The sequence below is a fragment of the Denticeps clupeoides genome, chromosome 12 (genome assembly GCF_900700375.1).
Source record: "Denticeps clupeoides chromosome 12, fDenClu1.1, whole genome shotgun sequence".
NCBI classification, from domain to species: Eukaryota; Metazoa; Chordata; class Actinopteri; order Clupeiformes; family Denticipitidae; genus Denticeps; species Denticeps clupeoides.
The window spans coordinates 4,203,826-4,224,932 of record NC_041718.1 but is presented as its reverse complement, the minus strand read 5'-3'; the positions used below and the strand labels follow the sequence as shown (position 1 = coordinate 4,224,932).

The window sequence follows — 21,107 nt, the reverse complement described above, 5'->3', positions numbered from 1 at the left end:
AAAGTTGTAGGCAGAGGGAATTAGCCTTCGCCATGGCGTTGCAAGGAGCGGAGGAATTAGAGGAGCAGATCGAGGAACCAGAAGACGTGCAGGACCAGGATGTCAGGGTCTCCCCTGCCGAGGAAATGCCAGGCGATGGGCCTGGAGAGGAGGAACCAGACCCGCTATTCCTACCGTGGGACCGATTCTCAGCCTGGCTGCACTGCATATGTGTGGTCGGCTTTGATTTGGAACTTGGTCAGGCTGTGGAAGTAAGTGAACGACACCTCAGTGACTGCGTCTATTAAGAGGAAACCAGGAAAAAGGACGTTTCTCGAAAGAGATTCAAGCTAATTGCTAACTTAGCCCACTAGCATCCCTAGAATGCCTAAACTGTCCAACAAAAGCTAATAGCTGCTGGCTAAACCTCCAGTGTATGTTGACCGGCTTTCATCATCATAATCGGGCCTCTCTTTACAATCGTCAAACATTAAGTACGAAAAATACGAAAGTTTGCTCTATACGTAGAGTTGCTTGATTTGAGCAGCTAATATACGCGAATAACTTTTCCCAGTCTATTTCAATTTCGCAGACTCGGTATCGTGTTTCGTGCTGATGCTGGATTTTCTTGTTTTGTCTGGGGTGGACGACACTGCTTTCATCAGCTAACTGTAGTACATGCACTAGATTCTACATTATGATTATCAAATGTCAGATTGGGTATAAATCAGGTAATACGTGAAGTTAAATATTAATTAGTAATCTCATTGGTTCACAGGATGGAAACTTGTATAAATGGTTAAATTAAGTTTATAAGAGGTTAATTGTTTGGGATGGTTCACTTGCAGGTCATCTACCCTCACCACTCAAAACTGACCGAAAAAGAGGTATGCATCACAAGATTTTGGACACATGCATTTTTAATATTTTGTGTTGGTTTACCGCTAAACATTTTCTCCATTTTCCTAATTACAGAAGACAAGTATTTGCTACCTGTCATTCCCAGACTCCAATTCAGGTAAATAGTTTTCTGTTTTCTGTTCAGCAGGTACTCATCAGCAGCTAACGTTCAGGTCGTTTATCTTTAATACGGTTTGGTCAAGCACAGAGAATACGTTTGTATGTGATGATCTCATTGAAAAATGACACCAGATTAGGTTATATAGATTAGGATAAATCAAATAACAAAATTTACATAAAATGCATAAGAGACAGTAATGTCAGGAATAAATAGTCCACTATAAAACAATGAGTTAATTGTTTTCGTTATTCTTTCCATTTTTCCAGTCATTTCAGTAGTTTCTGTCCTTTTGATTGATCAACATACAGAAACTTACAGCCAAACAAATTACACAACTAATCAGATTCAGGAAATTACTTAAATTGTCAACTATATCTTAAGCGAATTGGTCCAAGGCAGATGCCCAGTGCATTATTGTAATTGACTTGAGTCGCTTGGAATGAATCATTACTAGCTGTTCTGCATTGCGTTGCTGCTGTGTTTGTGAATATTGGGTTTGGGAAGAGCGCACCCTTTATCTCAGAAGGGCTGTATAGCATTTTAAACAGTATTCTTAAGTAAAAACGTTGCACTGTTTGAACAGTGAAAGCTGTGAGGAAAAAGAAGCACTTTGTTACAGGGCTGATCTAGCAGGGTTTTTGTGTGTTTTTTTTTATTTTTTATTATTACCACTAATCAACTAGGCAAACAAATATTGTACTGTACTGTAGTTCATGTTGTCCTCTAAGCATGAAGAATCAAACCAGAAACATGCTTTTTTGTCTGATATCCATACCAGTGTTTTTTAGCGTCCACTGAAAAGAAACTATAAATTATTATAAAACTTATTCATTTTGTGCTGCACTTATCCACGTCTAACCACCCTTTGACAGATTAAGGCACAGAGATCAGATTTCAGTTGGCTCACAGCGTAAAAAGTGTGACCTGAGAGCATTTGTTGGACAGTGTCCCATCTAATAGATGTCTGGTGTCAAATGGCCGATTCAGTGCTGCTGTTTCATCCATCTTGTCTATAGACCGTAATCACCAGTCCATGCACACGGTTCTCTCTAGTATTAAACTAAACTCTGTCTTTGAAAAGAGGATTTTTGTACATAAATGTATATAATGCAGTTGTGTAGTGTAGACAAGCACTGGTCACTGTAGTGCTACATTGATCCGTGACTCTTCTTACTGAAACTGGAGTACATGAACATCGGTGTCAGCAGGGGCCAATCTGGATAGTTCTTTGCCGCACATGCAAGCGATATTAGAAAAGTCACTAGGAATCAGTAAGGAATGATTCGGTGGTTCCAGTTGCTTGACAATTTGGGTCTGAGGGAATAATAGAAACAGCAGTTAAATGTATTGATTAGTATTATTGGTCGTATTCATGCCTGTTTTCCAGCTGGCTGGCTTTTTAACCTCACTGATAAGGAGGCACAGGGTTATGGATGCACTTAAACGTGAGAGTTAATAAAAAAAATGATCCTACCTTAGGGCAGTGGTGGCCTAGTTGCTAAGGAAGGTTGCAGGTTCATTTACCAGATGCCCTTATCCAGAGCGACTCCTAAGTCATGTTCCTAAGTCTAGGGGTGTAAGTAGTTACAGGGACAGTCCCCCCCTGGAGCAACCCAAGTGTCTTGCTCAGTGGGATTTGAACCTGGGTCTTCTGGTTCATAGGCGAATGTGTTGCCCACTAGGCTACTACCACCGTAGGTTCACATCTCTACTTCTCAGTAAGTGTGATGGGTTAAATTCACAGCTATGTACTGGGGTAATTCGCTCTCTTGAGGGAGTCATGACCCAAGCTGCAGGATGCTCAAGAAGTTTGAGTTTATGGAGGGACTTATTGGGGAGATTTGCAGAAAGAAGAAGAGTTGTCCTAATACTGAACCCTGGGGCACACTAGAGGTGTGAACCTTCACGGTTCCATTCTGATATACACAAAAAAATTAAGGTCTTGTTCACCCGTGTGGATGATTTGGTTTGCTCCTATCAGCAGAAAAACTGCTGCGCTCACCGCAAGGTTTGCCCTTCTTCTTGCTTGCCGTGGGGATCAGCGCAAAAAATCTGCATGGTTGTCTAAACTCCCGGTAAGAATGTCGTGTTGTAGATCTCAGGACACTCCCGCTTTGGGTTTTGAAGGGGCCGACAGAACACTAGCCTGGTTCCGTCACTACTTCTTTTTAATAAGAATCTTTGTGCGCCACCAGAAAGCAACGGCATTATGATGATAATCGATTACAATCGTCCACGTCTACATCCTGATGCATCGATTTTACAATTAATTTCAACACCCTTAGGGCACACCTGCAGAAACGTGTATCAATCTTGAAGAGGGGTGTCACGTTCCTAAGTCTAGGGGTTTAAGAACCGCGACAAGGGTGTGGAGAGGAGGACGTCCACTGTTACACACACAACCGCCGAACAAAGCATACAAACTGTGATTTTAAGGTAGAACAAAACAGCGGCCTCAGCACAGCTAACCAACATCAGTACAGCCTAAAGGATGGGATGGTCCAGCGGGGATAGCAGGGGGAGGGGAGGGGAGCTTATGTGGTTAATTGTGGCTTTTTAATATATGATGTCATCTTTCCTCCTCTAGTTGTGCTTTATTCGACCGTACTGTGTGCACTGGTGTAGGGCATAATTCAGAGTGGCAAACATATCTCCCCGAGATGCAGCTGAAACTGCGCGACTGGCAGCTCTTTAAACTCCAGTCACGTCCGGAGGACATGCCAGGGTGTGTGGGACTGAGCAGGCGTATTGAGATGCCGCTAGATGTGGGGATATTGTGTGCTATGGGACAGGCAGCCCACTTGACAACATATAGACATGCAGATTTTCAAAGGAACTACATTCCTGTTTAAATATGACTGCACTGCTACACTGGCGTTTATTTTTTCATTGTTCTGAAATAAGTGTCAAGTTTAGGAAGGTTTCTATAAAGAAAAAAACTTTAAAAACAAAAGTGCATGGTTGGCATGTGAAACAAAAGCTTGTTTTTCAGATTTAATGATGATACTTATACCACAGTTGGCTTAAACCTGGCATTTTGATAGAATGAAAGGAATTCTAGGAAGTCTAAAACTTCACATTATTTGTTCTCTTGCCTCATGTTCCTAAATATCATTGCGTTCTTTTCATTGTACAATTTAGTTTTTGCTAAGGGTGGACAGAAGTTGCTGTGCTGAATACAGAACATATATAATGTGGGACATTATAAATATGCTGATCGTTTCATCAGTCTGTTTGTAAGAAAGAGATCCAAATTGTATGACATCATGTGATTCTTTGTGATTCCCACCTCTGTGCACAGCAACTAGCTGCTTTAAACCATTTTCAAATGCATTGTTAAAGGTCCCCTAGCATGAGATTTCACTTTGTGAGAAATCCCCGAGCCTGTCTATGGTCCTGCAATAAGAACTCCACTGACCGTCATGGCTTCCAAACGTGTGAAGAAGTGCAGTTGCTCTGTGATTGGATATAAAAATGTATTTATTTTTTTTTATTTCCGTCACACGAGATGCTGAAGAACCAGGGGGTTTATTTTTTTCTGTAGGAACTCGACTTCCTGTTTGCACCAAATATCATGGTTTGTGAATGATGTGATGACGTCATTTCCACGAATGCCCGCTGACTCCTATAGGCCGCTCTGGTCCCGCCTCTCTCCTCCTCATTAGCATTTAAAGCTACCGAAACGGCGCATCCTGGGAAATCTCAATGTGGGACTGGATCAAAGTGGCCGTAACTCTGCACCACGGCTGAACTTCAGAAAGAGGCTTCAGATACAGTATTAGGGGACCAACAAGACCGATATAAAAGCAGAAAAAATTCATGTCACGGGATCTTTCCCGTGTATCTATTATGTAGATAAAAGTGACAGATCCTTTCTCAGGTACCAGCAGTGACATTTGCACCAGCAGTCATTTCTCAGAGCCCAGCTCCTTGTTCTATTCGGAGATCTAAGCCTCTTAAGAATGCAGCACACTAATTACAGCTTGGGAAGAACTTGTTAAGACCCTGTCTTGAGGCCGACCTTCATTTAGATTGTCGTTTCTCACACGCGCTAGAGAAGAGTGTACAGTATAGTATCCAGTGGCAGGTCTGGATCTGAGTCGTGTGGGATGAATGGGATTAACTGTGGGGTGTTGTGTAAGGGACACTTTTTATGGCCGGCACCCCCTCCGCATGTTTTCGGACAGGGTTAAGGAGGAGGATGAGGTAATCCATCCGTTATGCCCCTAATCCGCTGAACACACCGGGCTGCCCTCATGGTTCGTCCTCTTCCTAATGAACGATTAACAGGCAGAGCTGAGGACCAATCAGATCATGTATTCATTGCCCGGTGACCCTTTAGCTCTGTCACACGCCCAGTTGATGGGACAAGCGTTTGCTAAGTCGGCAACAGGAATTCAGAGCTGACAAGTGGTGTTGTTCCTGGATCATGTGAGGAGCACGCAACACACCCACACACACACACACATACACTCTGGGCGTCCTTAAAGCCCAGGGCGGCTTCCCACAGCCTGAGTGGTCTGGCCCGGTTGTGGAATGTAGGAGTGGCTCAGAAAGGGAAAAGGCTGGAGCCAGCAGGCATGTTGCTGTGTGTGTGTGTGTGTGTATGTGTGTGAATATACACACACACTTGTTCTGTCATCTTTCTGTAATGCTTTACACACTTTCCCCTCCACCTCTAACTTGTTGCAAATGCACCAAAAAATTAGGAAGGATGCGTTACGATCTGTGTGCCCATGAAATACTGCCAGGGCTGACTGATAGAACTCCAAGCCGTGTCTGATCTAGTGACTTGAACATCTGCTCAAATTGACCTGTGGCTGAAAACCCTCTCAAGTTGCTATTGGCAACCTTTATTTGGAAAAACATATTGTCGATGATGACGTTCTGGTATTTTACTTTCTGGGCCAAGTGGAACAACCCAACACTTCATTTATTTCAGATGACGGCAAGAAACTAGATTGGGTTTCGAAAGGTTCTCGCTTTTTAAAAAGGAAACAAATGTTGATCGCTTGATAAGTTGTTTTTGCCTGTGAAGCCCAAATCAGCTTTTCATGGTTTCAGACCCCTCAGACAACCAGGAATGCCTGGAGTCTTTGAGAAATTTGACCCCAGTGACCAAATGTACATCCTGTATGTTCATCTTGTTGGCAGGTTGCCTTGGCGACACGCAGTTTTGCTTCCGTTTCCGGCAAGCGGCAGTCAGGAAGTCCTCTCTGGGATGTTTTCTGGACCACTGTGACCGGGATGCCCCCGTCTGCCTGAAGGTCAGCCACTGGACATCTCAGTCACGCTTTAAGGTCTTCTGCTGTTAGCAGGGTCAGTCAGGGGTGTGTGAGGTAAAATGAATTTCACTCTGTGTTTACACCCTGCCCTCTGGACAGCCGCCGTCGTTGTGCCGAGCCACTATAAAGCCGGCCGGACTGAGGAAAAGAGACTTAACACCACAGAGTGAAAACCGCAGCGAGAAGAAAGCTGAGGGCTTGTGAGACGAGGCGGGGCCACGGTACTGAAGGCAGTGGCTCTACCTGACCGGAGTTCAGTTAATTCACGCGACTGTTGAAATGCTCCCAAACCACTCCACCCTCCAACACTGTGCCAAGTGCACGGCTGCTCTCACTCCCTCGCACTTTTTTCAGTTGATCTACTGACGTAGAGACTTGTGGGTTTGAAGGCGCTGTACAGTAATTCACGATGGGCTGTCCTGTAGTCACCCGCACATTCAACTCACAGAACCAGAATTGTGTTTAAGTATGTGAGTGAACACATACAAGGAATTGGATTCTGGTGTCCCTCATCATGAAAAATTGCAGTTTGTGAGATTATTTAACATTAATACGAGTTCCCCTAGCCTGTCTATGGTCCAAAAACAAGTGAAGCATTGCATTTGCTCAGTGATTGGATGTAAAAAATGAGCACAAATGTTTTTTTTTTTTTTTTTCCTTCTGTCACATGAGACGCTGTAGTGACAGTGGTTTAATTCTATTTTTTTCCTGGAGAAACGGCGATACAACTTCCTGTCTGCACCAGACATTGTTGTTGGTGAGTGGTGTTGATGACGTCATCTATGCAAATGCCTCCTCAACTTCTATAGGCCGCTCTGCTCCTCGTCCCGCCTCTCTCCTCCTCATTAGCATTTATGGGGCAGTGGTAGCCTAGCAGTTAAGGAAGCGGCCCCGTAATCAGAAGGTTCGAATCCCGATCTGCCAAGGTGCCACTGAGCAAAGCACCGTCCCCACACACTGCTCCCCGGGTGCCTGTCATGGCTGCCCACTGCTCACTCAGGGTGATTAGTTAAACGCAGAGGACAAATTTCACTGTGTGCACCGTGTGCTGTGCTGCTGTGTAATCACTTCTCTTTCACTTCACTGAAAGACCCTGACTCATTAATTCATTTGTTTGTTGGTTTCTTCTTTGTGTTTTGCAGAGGGACCAGGGGCATTTCTATGGATATGTGTACTTCAGACAAGTGCGAGACAAGTCTCTAAAGAGAGGATATTTTCAGAAGGTGAGAATTATCCATATGGTTGAGTGTCCATCAGGTCAGATGCAAATGGCTACAGGGTCTCTCGTCGGACAGACACTAATTAAGGCACTGTGAGAAGGGGGGGGGGGGGGATTCTGCACTGCCTCTCAACATTACTCATACTCGGCTGTTCACACCCCCTGAAATAGCAGCGACGCACGGGCTACGCCCCTGAGCGAACAGATGAGGACTACTTGGATTTGCCTTGCGACTACCTTCCCCCCGGTGTGGTTTATTTTAGCCCGGTGGTGGGCAGATACTGTTTATGTGTCAACGCTGTTTTTGTTCAGCCGTGCTGCTTTGTTCTGAAGTGATGGGGATGGGACTGATTTAGCCAGGGCATTGGCTTGTGCCACTGAGTGTATCTTTATCAGAGCATCTGCAGTTGATTAAACATGCCATTCATTGTGTCTACCTGGCAATGTACACTGCTCCAAAATAAAGGGAACATGTAAATAAGACATCCTAGATCTGAATGAATGAAATATTCTTATTAAATACTTGGTTCTTTACATAGTTGAATGTGCTGACAACAATATCACACAAACATCAATCCAGGTCTGGATTTGGACTCCAAATTAAAGTTGAAAAACACACTACAGGCTGATCCATCTTTGATGTAATGTCCTTAAAACAAGTAAAAACGAGGCTCAGTAGTGTGTGATTCCTCCATGTGCCTGTATGACCTCCCTACAACGCCTGGGCATGATCCTGATGAGGTGGCGGATGGTCTCCTGAAGTATCTCCTCCCAGACCTGGACTAAAGCATCCGCCAACTCCAGGACAGTCTGTGGTGCAACATGGTGTTGGTGAATGGTGCAAGACATGATGTCCCAGATGTGCTTAATTGGATTCAGGTCTGGGGAACGGGTGGGCCAATCTTTAGAATAAATGACTTAGTCTTGTAGAAACTGCTGACTCACTCCACCCACATGAGTTCTAGCATTGTCTTGCATTAGGAGGAACCCAGGGCCAACCACACGAGTATATGGTCTCACAAGGGGTCTGAGGACCTCATCTCGGACCTCATCTGGCGAGCAAATGGAGGGCTGTGCGGCCCCCCCAAAGAAATGCCACCCCACACCGTTACTGACCCACCACCAAACTGGCCATGCTGAGGAGTCCTGATGTGCTGGCCTGTCTCCTGGTAGTGCCTCCATGCTCTGGACACTACGCTGAGAGACACAGCAGACCTTCTAGCCACAGCTCGCGTAGATGTGCCTGGATGAGTGCACTACCTGAGCAAATTGTGTGGGTTGTAGACTCCATCTCATGGTACCACTAGAGTGAAAACACCTCCAGCATTCAAAAGTGGCCAAAACATCAGCCAGAAAGCATAGGAACCGAGAAGTGTTCTGTGGTCACCACCACGCCTTTATTGGGGATGTCTTGCTAATTGTCTGTAATTTCCACTTGGAGTTACATTGTTACAGTGTATGATAACTTGCCAGATATCATGTCATTTAAAATGTAATATTTCAAAGTGTATAATTTTGTGTGTCTGTGTATGAATGTGTTTACAGTCTCTGGTGCTGATTAGTAAGCTGCCGTATGTCACCTTCTTCCACTCATTGCTGAAGCTCATAGCTCCAGAGTACTTTGAAAAACAGGAGCCCTGCCTGGAGGCTGGTGAGTATTCACAGCCTTGTCAATCAGACTCACTACTGATAAAACTCTATAAAGACACAGAGGTACTGGATATTAATTTTTAAACAATACTAATGCACTAATGTTAATGTTATATTTATGTGCTCAGTATTGAATAATAACATTTATTACATAAGTATTGCATATTGCTGCATAATGTATAAATATGTCTCTAACTTTTTGTCTGGCACAGTGTGTTTGGTTTTAACTGGTTAAATATATTTAAAGTCTCCCATCATGTCAAGACTCAGGTCAAGTCAGATCTCCATTCTGTTCAGGTTTTCTGTTCTCCTGGGTGCTCATTAAACAATTAGCCCACATGAGTGACAGGTGAAGTGAGAGTGAAGCTGCTTTAGCCCTGAGTGCAGTGGTGTGACTGAGTCCTCATCAGGTCCTTTTTTTTTTTTTTTTTTTTGCTCTCCCAGCCTGCAATGATATTGACCGCTGGCCTGCTCCGTGTCCAGGGAAGATACTCACCCTTCCAATCATGGGGGTGGTTATGAAGGTAAACTGTCCTTTTTTTTCTCCCCCATGTCTCCCCTGTCAGCCATTAGTAGTGCCCTTAATCCCTCTGGGTTTTTTTATCTTTCTTTTCACCAGTTGCGCATTCCTACGTGTTACGACAAGCTGGGCACCTCGCAGCTGGTGCAGTCTACACAGGTAAGAGCTGTTCAGCTCCCATTTGTCCTGGAGGCAGTTTTTGTCATGTTTTCATCAGTGATTTCTGCTGTATGATGTGTTGATCCAGACCCCTGATATGTGTTTGCTTGCAGAGCGATAGTCTTGTTTCCATTGTACTTCCCACGATACATGAGGTGGACCTTTTCAGGTGAGAATTGTCTCCCTGAAATGATTTATTTACATATTTTTTGTAGAATAATGAGTAATAGTGTTATTTCAAGTTGAGATGTTATTATGCTCCCGCACCACAGCTGAATTGCCAGTATTTCTGAATTGCTTTTGCAAGATCAAACACCTTTTAAATATTAGCAGGTAACTTCAGATTAAGCTTGTTGCCAAGCAACCTCACTCAATCAGTAGGGGCATCAGCAGATGCCTCTCGCTTTATGCCGTGAATGGTGAAACAAGGTAAATACCCCTAAGTCAGTTCAGCCAACCACAAGGCCAAGTCAGAAATAATGGGGAAAAGAAGCAGCATTTTTCAATAGCTCGGCTGCAATGTCTGGAAAAAATATGTAGTGTCACACACAAGCTAGTACAAATTCTGTGTGAATCCTGAGATATCCGTTATTGAGTCAGCAGTGGAGAACATTCTTTTTCCCTCGTGAAGGAGAATTTTCTCCGGTCCCATTCTCCAAAAACTCTCTGCCTCCTGCTGCTGGTGTCTGGGGGAACTGCATGCTTGCCTCATCCCCTCGTTTATCACTCCTGTTTATAGACCCCTGGGCACATTCCTGGTTGCCATGGCGCTGATGTTCTAGAATGAAAATAGCCCCTGAGGGCTTGAGGGACTGCACGCGTGGAGTGCTGCAGTGTAGCCCTGAAGTCTGCGCTCTCTTGGTTGTGCTTTATAAACCCGTGTCTGGTTATACAGAGGGTGCTTTGGACTCGATTGACCTTCCACTTTTCATTCTTCTAGGTGCTTTTACCCAGTCTTCTTTCACATTCAGATGTTGTGGGAGCTTGTGTTGCTAGGAGAAGCACTCGTTGTCATGGCACCTTCGCCGGCCGAGTCCTCCGATACTGTTCTTGCTTTGGTCAGGTAAGATTAAATAACGAAAAGTTTGCTCTCTCTATTGATAGTCCTTTTGTTGCTGGCCTAAGTAAGGGCTGCACCCTTGTCCTGATAAAGCTGATGTATCACTACTGCTGTAGGGTGGTAGTAGCCTAGTGGGTAACACACTCGCCTATGAACCAGAAGACCCGGGTTCAAATCCCGCTTACTACCATTGTGTGCCTGAGCAAGACACTTAACCCTGAGTGTCTCCAGGGGGGGACTGTCCCTGTAACTACTGGTTGTAAGTCGCTCTGGGTAAGGGCGTCTGGTAAATGCTGTTAATGTAATGTAATGCTGTCGAACTCAAAATGTTTGTTTTATGTTTAGATAACTATGCTAAGCAAACATGCCCATATGATAGGATGCATTGTTAAATCGGAAGTCTGCGGAGACCTAAGTGTCAGGACAAGCAGGATATTTGAGGACCTTCAGTCTGGCTGTCACAGTTGAAGTGTATCTGTGATGAAAATAACAGACCGGTTGCCAAATGCTTTTGCCCCATTATATTTATTTCATTTGTGTTTTTTGTATGATGATTGAGGTCAAGACGCTATCAAAATTGTAGAAGTAGGTGTTCGTTCCCATCCCTGTTTATTTATGAATGTATTCCCCCCGCTATAGCTGCATATCTCCGCTGCGGTACTGCAGTGACTTCAGGCCATATTTCACGATCCACGACAGTGAGTTTAAGGAATACACAACCAGGACACAAGCGCCGTGAGTATCTTCTCTCATCTCCATGGTTCATACTATAGACCTGATAAATCTTCAACATTTTGAACATTAAGAACATCTTGTTCTTAACAAACATTTCCTACATTCTTGCAAATGAAACTATAGCTAAAAGTGACATAGGCTCAAGATTTTGTAACATGATCGAATAAACGTGCACGTAGGTGACTCAAGAATAATAAAAACTAAAACGGCAGATTGACACAAAGACTAGACTTAAACTAAAATTGAGATAGGCCGCCAAAAACAACCATATGAGGGCAAAACACCTCACGTTTGGCGGGGGTAACAGCCACGGCAGATATTCCACTGTCAATGACCCTCACGCATCAGTCCATCATCTCGCCCAAAAACGTCTGTCTGAGAAAAAAGAATGTCATGTTGTCACTCATTATCGATGAGGCTACGGACACTATCAGTCCTGTATGTTGATTTGTTGATTCTTATTCTCAGTTTGAGAGAGAGTGATCACTGAGTTTTTATGGGAACATCATAGTTTTTAGCAATTCTAGAATGATCAAATGCTTTAATAATGTGAAAATAGAATCAAATTGCCATAATGTCAACCTTGTGGAACATTTATGTAAACTGTCCAAGTATGGAATGCTACCTGAGTGAATACTGTAATATCCTACAAATCCATCCCACTCCCTCAGTGCTTCAACCTTCTCTGACACATTAGATTAAAAAGCATCCATTCATAAGGCCTGTTTCTTATCCCACTCTTTCATCCCCACGCCTCTTCCTGTCTCAACACTGCACTATTGTCTCCTGAACCTTATTTAGCATAATGAGCAAAACGTCATCTAAAGCATATCTCAGGAAATGTCAGCATATGATGAGATAGCTGTCCAAGATCCTGTTAGTATTTCAGCTCCAACATTTGATCTGATTGGACACATGCATTTTAGTGCGGAATGTTCTTTTACTTAATGCTTCAAAACAAATGTAAAATGCTCATTCGTATTCACTCATATACAGGTTTGATATATGTTAACTGTGCACCCAGTGACTGAAGCCCAGCTCTTGAATGAGCTCCAGCGCACAGCCTGCTACTGATCTTGTCATAAATATTTAATGACACATCTGATGAAAGGCCTTTCTGCATTTTGGTGGGGCGGGTTCACATTTCAGGCTTGTGCTAAATGTCAGCAGTCTGCGTTAGACAACAACTGTCCGTGTTAATAAACCATTTGTGCATGAGGCAGAAAATGGGTGAAGATGAATCTTTTTCTCTGACCTACAAAAGGCCATGATATTTAATTTAATTGTGGTCTTAGCTCAGTAAACACAGGATATTTATTTACATGTCTCCAACTATCATTGGTTGTTTAAAAAAAAAGTATTTTATATTTGAAAATACAACAGTTATATGCACCAATAAAGGGTACATTATTAACTAATTTAGTGTGTAGTTATGCAAAATGCAATATGTATAAATTAGTATATAGTGTGTGTGTGTGTGTGTGTGTGTGTGTGTGTGTGTGTGTGTGTGTGTGTATACACTACAGGCCAAAAGTTTGGACACACCTTCTCATTCAATGTGTTTTCTTTGTTTTCATGACCATTTACGTTGGTAGATTCTCACTGAAGGCATCAAAACTATGAATGAACACATGTGGAGTTATGTACTTAACAGAAAGTGGAGACCTGGTCTCCACAGTCACCGGACCTGAACCCAATCCAGATGGTTTGGGGTGAGCTGGACCGCAGAGTGAAGGCAAAGGGGCCAACAAGTGCTGAACACCTCTGGGAACTCCTTCAAGACTGTTGGAAAACCATTTGAGGTGACGACCTCTTGAAGCTCATCAAGAGAATGCCAAGAGTGTACAAAGCAGTAATCAGAGCAAAGAAACTAGAATATAAAACATGTTATTTCACCTTTTTTGTTAAGTACAAAACTCCACATGTGTTCATTCATCTACCATTGAATGATAAGTTGTGTCCAAACTTTTGACCTGTACTGTGTGTGTGTGTGTATGTGTATATACACCCACAGAGTGCTTAGCATAAATGAGTACCAACCCTTAAAAAAGTACAAATTTTATCAGTAGCTCCCTGTAACTACTGATTGTAAATCGCTCTGGATAAGGACATCTGATAAATGCTGTAAATGTAAATAAAATCAATGAAATGCAGCTCCCCAACACCAGCAGAACTCATGCAACCCCACATAAGGACATGTTTCACTGTAGGCACCATGCATTTCTCTTCGAAATCCTCACCTTTACGACACTACCGTTTTGAAACCATTAGTTCATAACAGTGATCTTTGTCTCATCACTCCAGAGTATCTAGTCCCAGTAGTCTTCAGCTTTTTCAGCATTGTCCCTAGCAAATCCTAGGCGTGCTCTTTTTTGTGCATGGGTTTTAGGAGAGGCTTTCTGCGTGGACGATACCCATCGCGCGCCGTATGGTGTCAGGGGAAATGGAAATGGTCTCTCTGGTTTGGCTTTCTACTGCTTTAGCTGAACTTGCATGCCGATTTTCTTCAACCGTTCTCATCAGAAGACGCTGCTGTCGAGTTGTTAACTTCCATGGCCGGCCTGGACGTCTCTGTAAGATTGTTGCACTTCTATCTTTCTTAAGTTTTTGGAACAATTTTGCCACAGTATTTTGACTGATATGTTCAGTTTTGCTGATCTTCTTGTAGCCCTCACCTTTTTTTGTGTAAAAAAAAAAAAAAAATGATTTCCTTTCTCAGATTTTGTAACATTTCTCTTCCATGTGGAACCATCACTGACAGCATGAAATGGGCTTTTCTTTGTTACGTAATGCCCTTTTATGGTCACCTGTCTGCTCTACACCTCTTAAATGAATCATTAGACTCACCTGTGGTTGAATGCCTGTTAATTCGAATTTTGTAGTCTTAAGTGTGGCTTTTCTCCTAAGACTATTATTGGGGTGTACTCATTTTTGCAACATGGGCTTGAATGGATTTGTTATTAAAATCACACATTTGGGTGTGTGCAAATTAACAAATCTTGTTTGCAATCAATGGCCAACATGTGTGGGAGTGTTTTGTGTAGTATGGTATCTCATAGAAAATGTTTATTCTGAAAATGTTTTCTGACAAATGTAGTGGGGTGTACTCATTTATGCTGAGCTCTGTATATATAGTAATGGTGCAGTAAAATTGGACTTGATCTTTGCCATGTTTTTTTTTGTATTAAATAAATTAAGAGTTTGCAGAACATATGTGTTGTTTATATCTGTTTCAGACCCTCAGTCATCCTTGGTGTGACAAATCCCTTTTTTGCCAAAACCCTCCAGCACTGGCCTCACATCATTCGCATTGGAGACATGAAGCAAACAGGTACAACAATTGCATAATTAACTTTTTAATAGTGGCACGAATGCATCTTCTTTATTAATGGTGTTTCTGTACCCTCCTGAAGGAGAAATGGCAAAGCACATGAAGGTAAAGAAACTGAAGAACCTCAAGACTCTGGACTCCAAACCAGGTGGGATTGTCAGTCAAACATCCATAGTGGGATGTGAATGTGGGCACTGATGGGTGGTTTGGAATTTCTTTTTTTTTTTTTCTCATTTAATCAGTTTTTTCATGTTGCTGCGGTAACTCATCAGATCTGGTTCTGCAGTTTTGTGTCTCTTTTTTTGTGCTGGAAAAAAGTATATTGTAACCTGAAAAGTAACCTGCTGTGTTTATTAGACTTTGTTCATTTTTTCTATAGGAGTATACAGTGCATACAAACCATTCCTGAATAAAGATGAAGACATCATCAAGCAGCTTCAGAAGGTGAGTATTGTCTGGTGCAGGTCTGAATTTATATCAGCTTGTGTTTTTTATTTAGAGCCCCCCCCCCCCCCCCCCCCCCCCCCCACTCTTTTAAACCCCAGGGTGTCCATCAGAAACGTCCTTCAGCAGCCCAGAATGCCATTCTGCGGCGGTATTTCCTAGAGCTAACTCAGAGTTTTATTATACCACTGGTAAGAGACATGTTCCAGCTTTTTTCTTTTTTTTTGACCAGTTTGGTTAAAACACTTTGTGTTTGACCAGACTAATGAGTCGGTGTCTTCCTTTTAGGAGCGCTACGTAGCAAGTTTGATGCCCTTACAGAAGAGCATTTCACCCTGGAAGGTGACCTGACATTTTTACGTTGACATATGCTTGATAGTTTATGGCATGGACCTAAAGAAATGTGTGTTGTGAATATAAATATATGAATCTACACAAATACATATAGCCACATGGTTCCTGTGTTTTCTTTCTCACTTTCTAGAGTCCTCCTCAGTTGAGGCTCTTTAATCAGGAGGAATTCATGAAAACTCTAGAGAAGGCTGGGCCACAGCTGACATCACGGCTTAAAGGCGACTGGATCGGCCTCTACAGGTGTGTGACAGAGAGAGAGACATGATGGGGATGTTTGTGGGATCTTTTAAGGAACTGTTGTATGGTAGTTGTAATGGATTATTTATTTTGAATATGTTGATTGCTGACCAAGTAGATTATTATTGTTGTTATGCAGTAATGAACATTCAGATATTATTAAATTACCATTTAACTGTCTTTTGATTAAACAGTACAGTGGGTGCTCCAATTAGTCTTAATGTGCTAACGGATGTCAGAATTGCACCTCTTGTTGTGGCACCGTTAGCAGCATTAGGTTATATAAAATGGTGAAATCTGTTATATGGCTCTTGCACATTGCTATGGATCACAATGACCATCCTCTCCCCGAGTCCTTGCAGACAGTGTGTTCCTGTGATTGCAGGCAATTCTTGAAGTCGCCCAACTTTGACGGGTGGTTCCGGAACCGCAGGAAAGAGATGATGCAGAAGCTGGAGGCACTGCACTTAGAGGCGCTCTGTGATGAGGTATGGTTTACATGTTAAAATGTGCTGTAGGTGAATACTCCAGTCTAGACATTGTTCATGTTGTAAATGACTCCTGGCTGTTAATGATGGAGTATCTCTACACAGGTTTAGAGCAATTTTAAATGTTATCAACAGTTATTCCTGAGTTCCAAGTCTGTCCCTTTAAAAGCATTATTGATTATTAGATTATCATATCCAATGGTCTTAGTGCTGCTGAAAACAGTTGTTTGGATTTAAAGACGCAATAAAACTGGCCTATTTCAGACTAGTAGGGAATTTATTGCATCAGTTGATGTGGGTTTGACTACATCATTATAAGTTTGTCATGGACTTTCTATTCTTTTTATACGTTTCCTTTTCAAACCATTTTCATGTTTTTCTTTACAGCCAACTGTAAACTGAAAAGATTTATTCATAGAAACAAACAAAGGTCTTTTTTTTGTCGTTGACTCATGCAGGACCTTCAGCTGCGTGTTCAGCAACACACAGAGGTGGAAACTGTGGACCTTGTATTGAAGCTTAAAGATAAACTGGTCAGTGCTACAATCACTTGGGCAGAATCTTTTGGGTTATGGAAAAATTCATGACAATTAATGACAACTAAACAAAACAAATTTCTTGTCATCAATTTCTGTCAATCCCGAAGACTGTAGTAAGTGGAACTTACTACATCGCGTATGACGTTCAGAGGGTGTTCGTTTAGAACATCCGTGTGGATCGGGCCGAATTTCAACCCACAGCAGCCCCTACCGGCACTCAGAAAACCATGCAGCATTGTCATTATGATATAATTTATTGTTCTGCTCTGCATCGATGCAGAATTGTCAACATCGATTATGAGGAAAAAAAAAACAGAAATACACATTCACACTTGAACAATTCTAATTGCAGAACTACACACATACAGTGGTTTGTTCTGCTACCTAAAAAACAAAATGTGGCCTAATTACAATATTGATCCATGTACTTAAAAATGAGCTCTTCTGTGATAGCCATTTCTTGGTAATTGTTTTTTTAGTAGCTACCGGTAAGATATTCATTAGATTGTTATCTTGTTTCAACCATGCTCGATCAATATTTCCAAAAAATAGTATCTTACTATCCAAAGGTATTAGACATGCAAATTTCTTCCCAATGTTCTTTGACAGCAGGACAATGCCAAAAAATATGGTAATGGTTTGCATTTTGGTTTCCACAATTTCTCCAACAAATTGGGAGGCTGTTACTGTGTGTGGATTGACTGTCTATTTAGTAAGAATTCTGAATTGGTGTAATGAAATATCTAATCAAGGTTTTCCAGCCAGACTCTCTCCACTTACATGAACTGGTACATTTCCACTGAATATCCCAGATTGTTGTCCACAGGCTCACATTTATCAGATATAGCAATTTCCATTTTTCCATTTATGCACAGTGTTGGAATTTGTTTTAAGAGATTGCAAGCCCTTGTATACATTTGAAATGACTTTTCTACTCATATCTGATTTGTATGCCTTTTTAATTTATTCTATCGGACATAAACCTGCTCCAGTTGAGCTTTTCACCTTGACGTTAACGTTAAGTGCCGCATTTGTAGGTATCTGTAAAAATCCTGTTGTGAATTCATACTACACCACTGATCACACTTTCCAATCCATGAAAAAATGTCATGCCTCAGTCTTGCATTAGGTTTGTTTTTAAGTGTCCAATGTTTGTTCTGTACCTCAGATCCAGGCAGAGAGGGAGCAGCTGCCGGTCCGAACAGGAACACTGGCTAAACTCCAGGCTCACATTGAATATGTCATCCTGTCCTTACCAGAGGACCTGCAGGGCATCTTGCACAAACCATCCACCCCTTGACCCTTTGCTCTTGAACTGCACGATGCAGGATAGATTCACAGGAAGACTTTCACTAATAAAACCAACAAAGCCGGATGACTGCACCACACCTGCAAACAACCTGTGGATGATACCCTTCGTTTTTTTTTTTTTTTTTTATTCTTTAAAACAGATTTTAAGTGCACTTGTTTTCCACGGACCAGTTGTAGGGGAAAATATCTGAATATCAAGAGGAGCTAAATTTATTCTGAACTGTGGGGACAGCATGAAACCTCATGTAACACCAGCCAAACCAAGTACCTCTTTCTGCAATAGTTATCATGTCAAAATAACACAAAGCCCGTTAATATGGCAGATTCATGTATACAACAGGGGCTGTTATATTTGAAGACATGGCGTGTCAGCAGATGTCATATACAAGAGCTCTATGTAAAGGAAATTGGGTTAGTCATATCAGTACTTGAACGTGTACTGTGCCATCTCTGTTAGGGTAAAAGTGACCATAGAATTCATGAGTGTCCAGTAATGGGAGTCTGGCTGCTGGCTATGAAACATTAACAATATAGGTCAATATGCATTTGTGTTTAAAATCCTCTTCACAATTATGCACAAGCTTTGCCTGTTTATGACTTTAAGCAACATGGATTAACCAGTAGATTTCTGTCAGGTTTATAATTATTCCTCATCATATTTCATAATATAGTTCAAGGGATTATTGGTTTTCTATGTGCATTCAAAAAAAATTTAAAAACACTCACCATACTCATAGCTTGTTGTGGCTCAGTATGTTTTCAGACTATTTTCATCTAGCCCTGATGGATTATTCCAGAAACTGTATGGTTTGGATTGACTTTGTTTTAATCACTTTTTAGTGTTTGCAATTCTTCTACTGCAGGAGGGGCCAGATGCTAATTTTGCTAAATCACTGCACTGATGGTTGAGAATCCCATATTTATGGTCATTATGTGGTCGATTTCTGGTCATGTTTTGCTGTAAATTTGAGCTGTTTTAAGCAAATCAGTGTTTAGTGCATTAGATCAATTAGCCATGACCCATGTTGGAAGAACAATTGTTCTAAGATTAGATAGATAGCAGTTCCTTCCTCACACAAACTTTTTTTTTTTTTTTTTTTTTTAAGTTTTATGTATTTATGAATTTTTGCACATTTTATTTTTGTTCATCTTCTCAACTGGGACCATGCTAACCATAATCTTAAACTGTTGACATGCAACTGTAATGTTATTAGCAGAGTTTTGAGTTGGGCTGGATTGACTAAGGGATCTAAAGTAACCTTGCAATTTCATGTGCCTTTTTATGCTTTTTTTAAAATAATTTTTTTAGCATAATTACTTTTTATTAATGCCTTTATGATGTGCACAGTCAGCAAGGCATGGGTTCAAGGAGGTCTTGATTTTTAGCGATTTCAATATTTATTATGAGGTGTGCCTTAAGGCGACTGTAAGAGAAACCACCAAAAATTATAACCACTATAATGACCATTTGGTCATTAGAAAAATTTCAGCATTAAAACCCTCCCGTCTTTCTTTCACCAATAGACATGACGCAAGGTGAAATTACAATTTTTTTTTTCCCCTCATATGAAATGTTTTCTTTTGAGAAACATTATTCGATTGGATGGCTAGCCTGTGATAACTGGTTGTTAGGCAACCAGTTGTGTTTTTTTATGTTAAACAAAGGAGTTATTTTAACATGCTTGAATTTTATATAGAGGTTTATTCTCGTATTCTAATTACTGTTGTACAGCTGCTGTTGCTTTGTGTAATATTTTTCAGAGGTCTTTAACAGCTGTATTTTTGAAGTCTGAATAACTGTAGTCGGGCAAATATGAACCACGGTAATAACTGAAGTCTACTAAAGCACAGACACTACTTACTGCTTCTGGTGAAATATTTCTGTGTTGAAGCCATAACCTGTCACATTGGCAGACGCTTCCTTCTGTACTACAGTATTTCTGGACATAATTCATGAAGAAGAAATCCTTTTGATGTGTAAATTAACTTACATTACAGAACTCAGTTGTGTGATTTTCCTTTTATTTGAACCTTCCAGTAATTCCTTAGAAATACAGATTATCTGTGCAGTTTGTGGTTCATTTTTACATGAATTTATGAATTGTGTGTGTGTGTGTGTGTGTGTGTGCGCGCGTGCGCGTGCCTGTGCGTGTGTGCGCATTCCATGGTTTTGCAAGCTTTTCATCCGCTGATGAGAGTTTAAGACCATAGCCTTTAGAAGACTTTCATGCCAGTTCTGTCATGCATGTCAGCAGCGCTCCATCACTCCCGAGGTTGGATGCAGTAAGACAGTCAAATTTCTTAAAGCATCATGACAGTCATGGGACAAACTGCCTCTGAGGAGACCCTTTCTGATGCTGACTGCAGCCCCATAAGACTGTTAAAGAAGTGCTTCAAAGGCCATCAATGGAGCACCGAACATGGGACATTCATGGGACATGTGGAAGAAAGTTTTTAATTCAACCTGAACAGTCCTGATGGTTTCCAACGTTACTAGTAAGACAAGGAGATCCCACCGGAGAGTTTTTCTATGCAGCATAGCAGAGGAGGTTCCATTTAAGATCTGGAGCATGTTTTAAATGGAACAGTGGGGGTGTAAACAGGGATTGTTAAAAGAGCTGTGGGTTCACTTACATTACACAGACACTGATATTGTTCGAGAAATTCCAGGATTCAAGATGTTTAAAATCCTGACAAAAAATTACATTCATGGCAATTGTCCTAATCCAGAGCGATTTACAGTCCGTAGTTAGGGGTACGGTCCTGCTGGAGTGT

The 21,107-nt window shown here is 41.7% G+C and overlaps 1 protein-coding gene across 1 annotated transcript; it reads left to right on the top strand.

The window, feature by feature from the left end:
- Positions 1-32: 32 nt before the first annotated feature.
- On the top strand, positions 33-20,401 carry dennd6a (DENN/MADD domain containing 6A). The gene is made up of 20 exons (XM_028997670.1): positions 33-251; positions 828-866; positions 955-997; positions 6,155-6,267; positions 7,428-7,508; positions 9,050-9,155; positions 9,599-9,678; positions 9,774-9,833; positions 9,947-10,002; positions 10,774-10,896; positions 11,533-11,628; positions 14,865-14,959; positions 15,042-15,107; positions 15,339-15,403; positions 15,505-15,594; positions 15,692-15,745; positions 15,888-15,997; positions 16,380-16,482; positions 16,941-17,015; positions 18,190-20,401. Exons 1-20 carry the CDS (start codon positions 33-35, stop codon positions 18,319-18,321), a joined length of 1,806 nt encoding a protein of 601 aa, XP_028853503.1. The 3' UTR covers positions 18,322-20,401.
- The last annotated feature ends 706 nt before the right edge of the window (positions 20,402-21,107 follow it).

Bases quoted from the DNA above. Each gene is read 5' to 3' on its own strand.
- dennd6a (XM_028997670.1), top strand. From the start codon at position 33: ATGGCGTTGCAAGGAGCGGAGGAATTAGAGGAGCAGATCGAGGAACCA. The intron at 6,268-7,427 runs GTCAGCCACTGG...TGTGTTTTGCAG, and splicing joins ATGCCCCCGTCTGCCTGAAG to AGGGACCAGGGGCATTTCTA. The intron at 15,746-15,887 runs GTGACCTGACAT...CTCACTTTCTAG, and splicing joins AGAGCATTTCACCCTGGAAG to AGTCCTCCTCAGTTGAGGCT.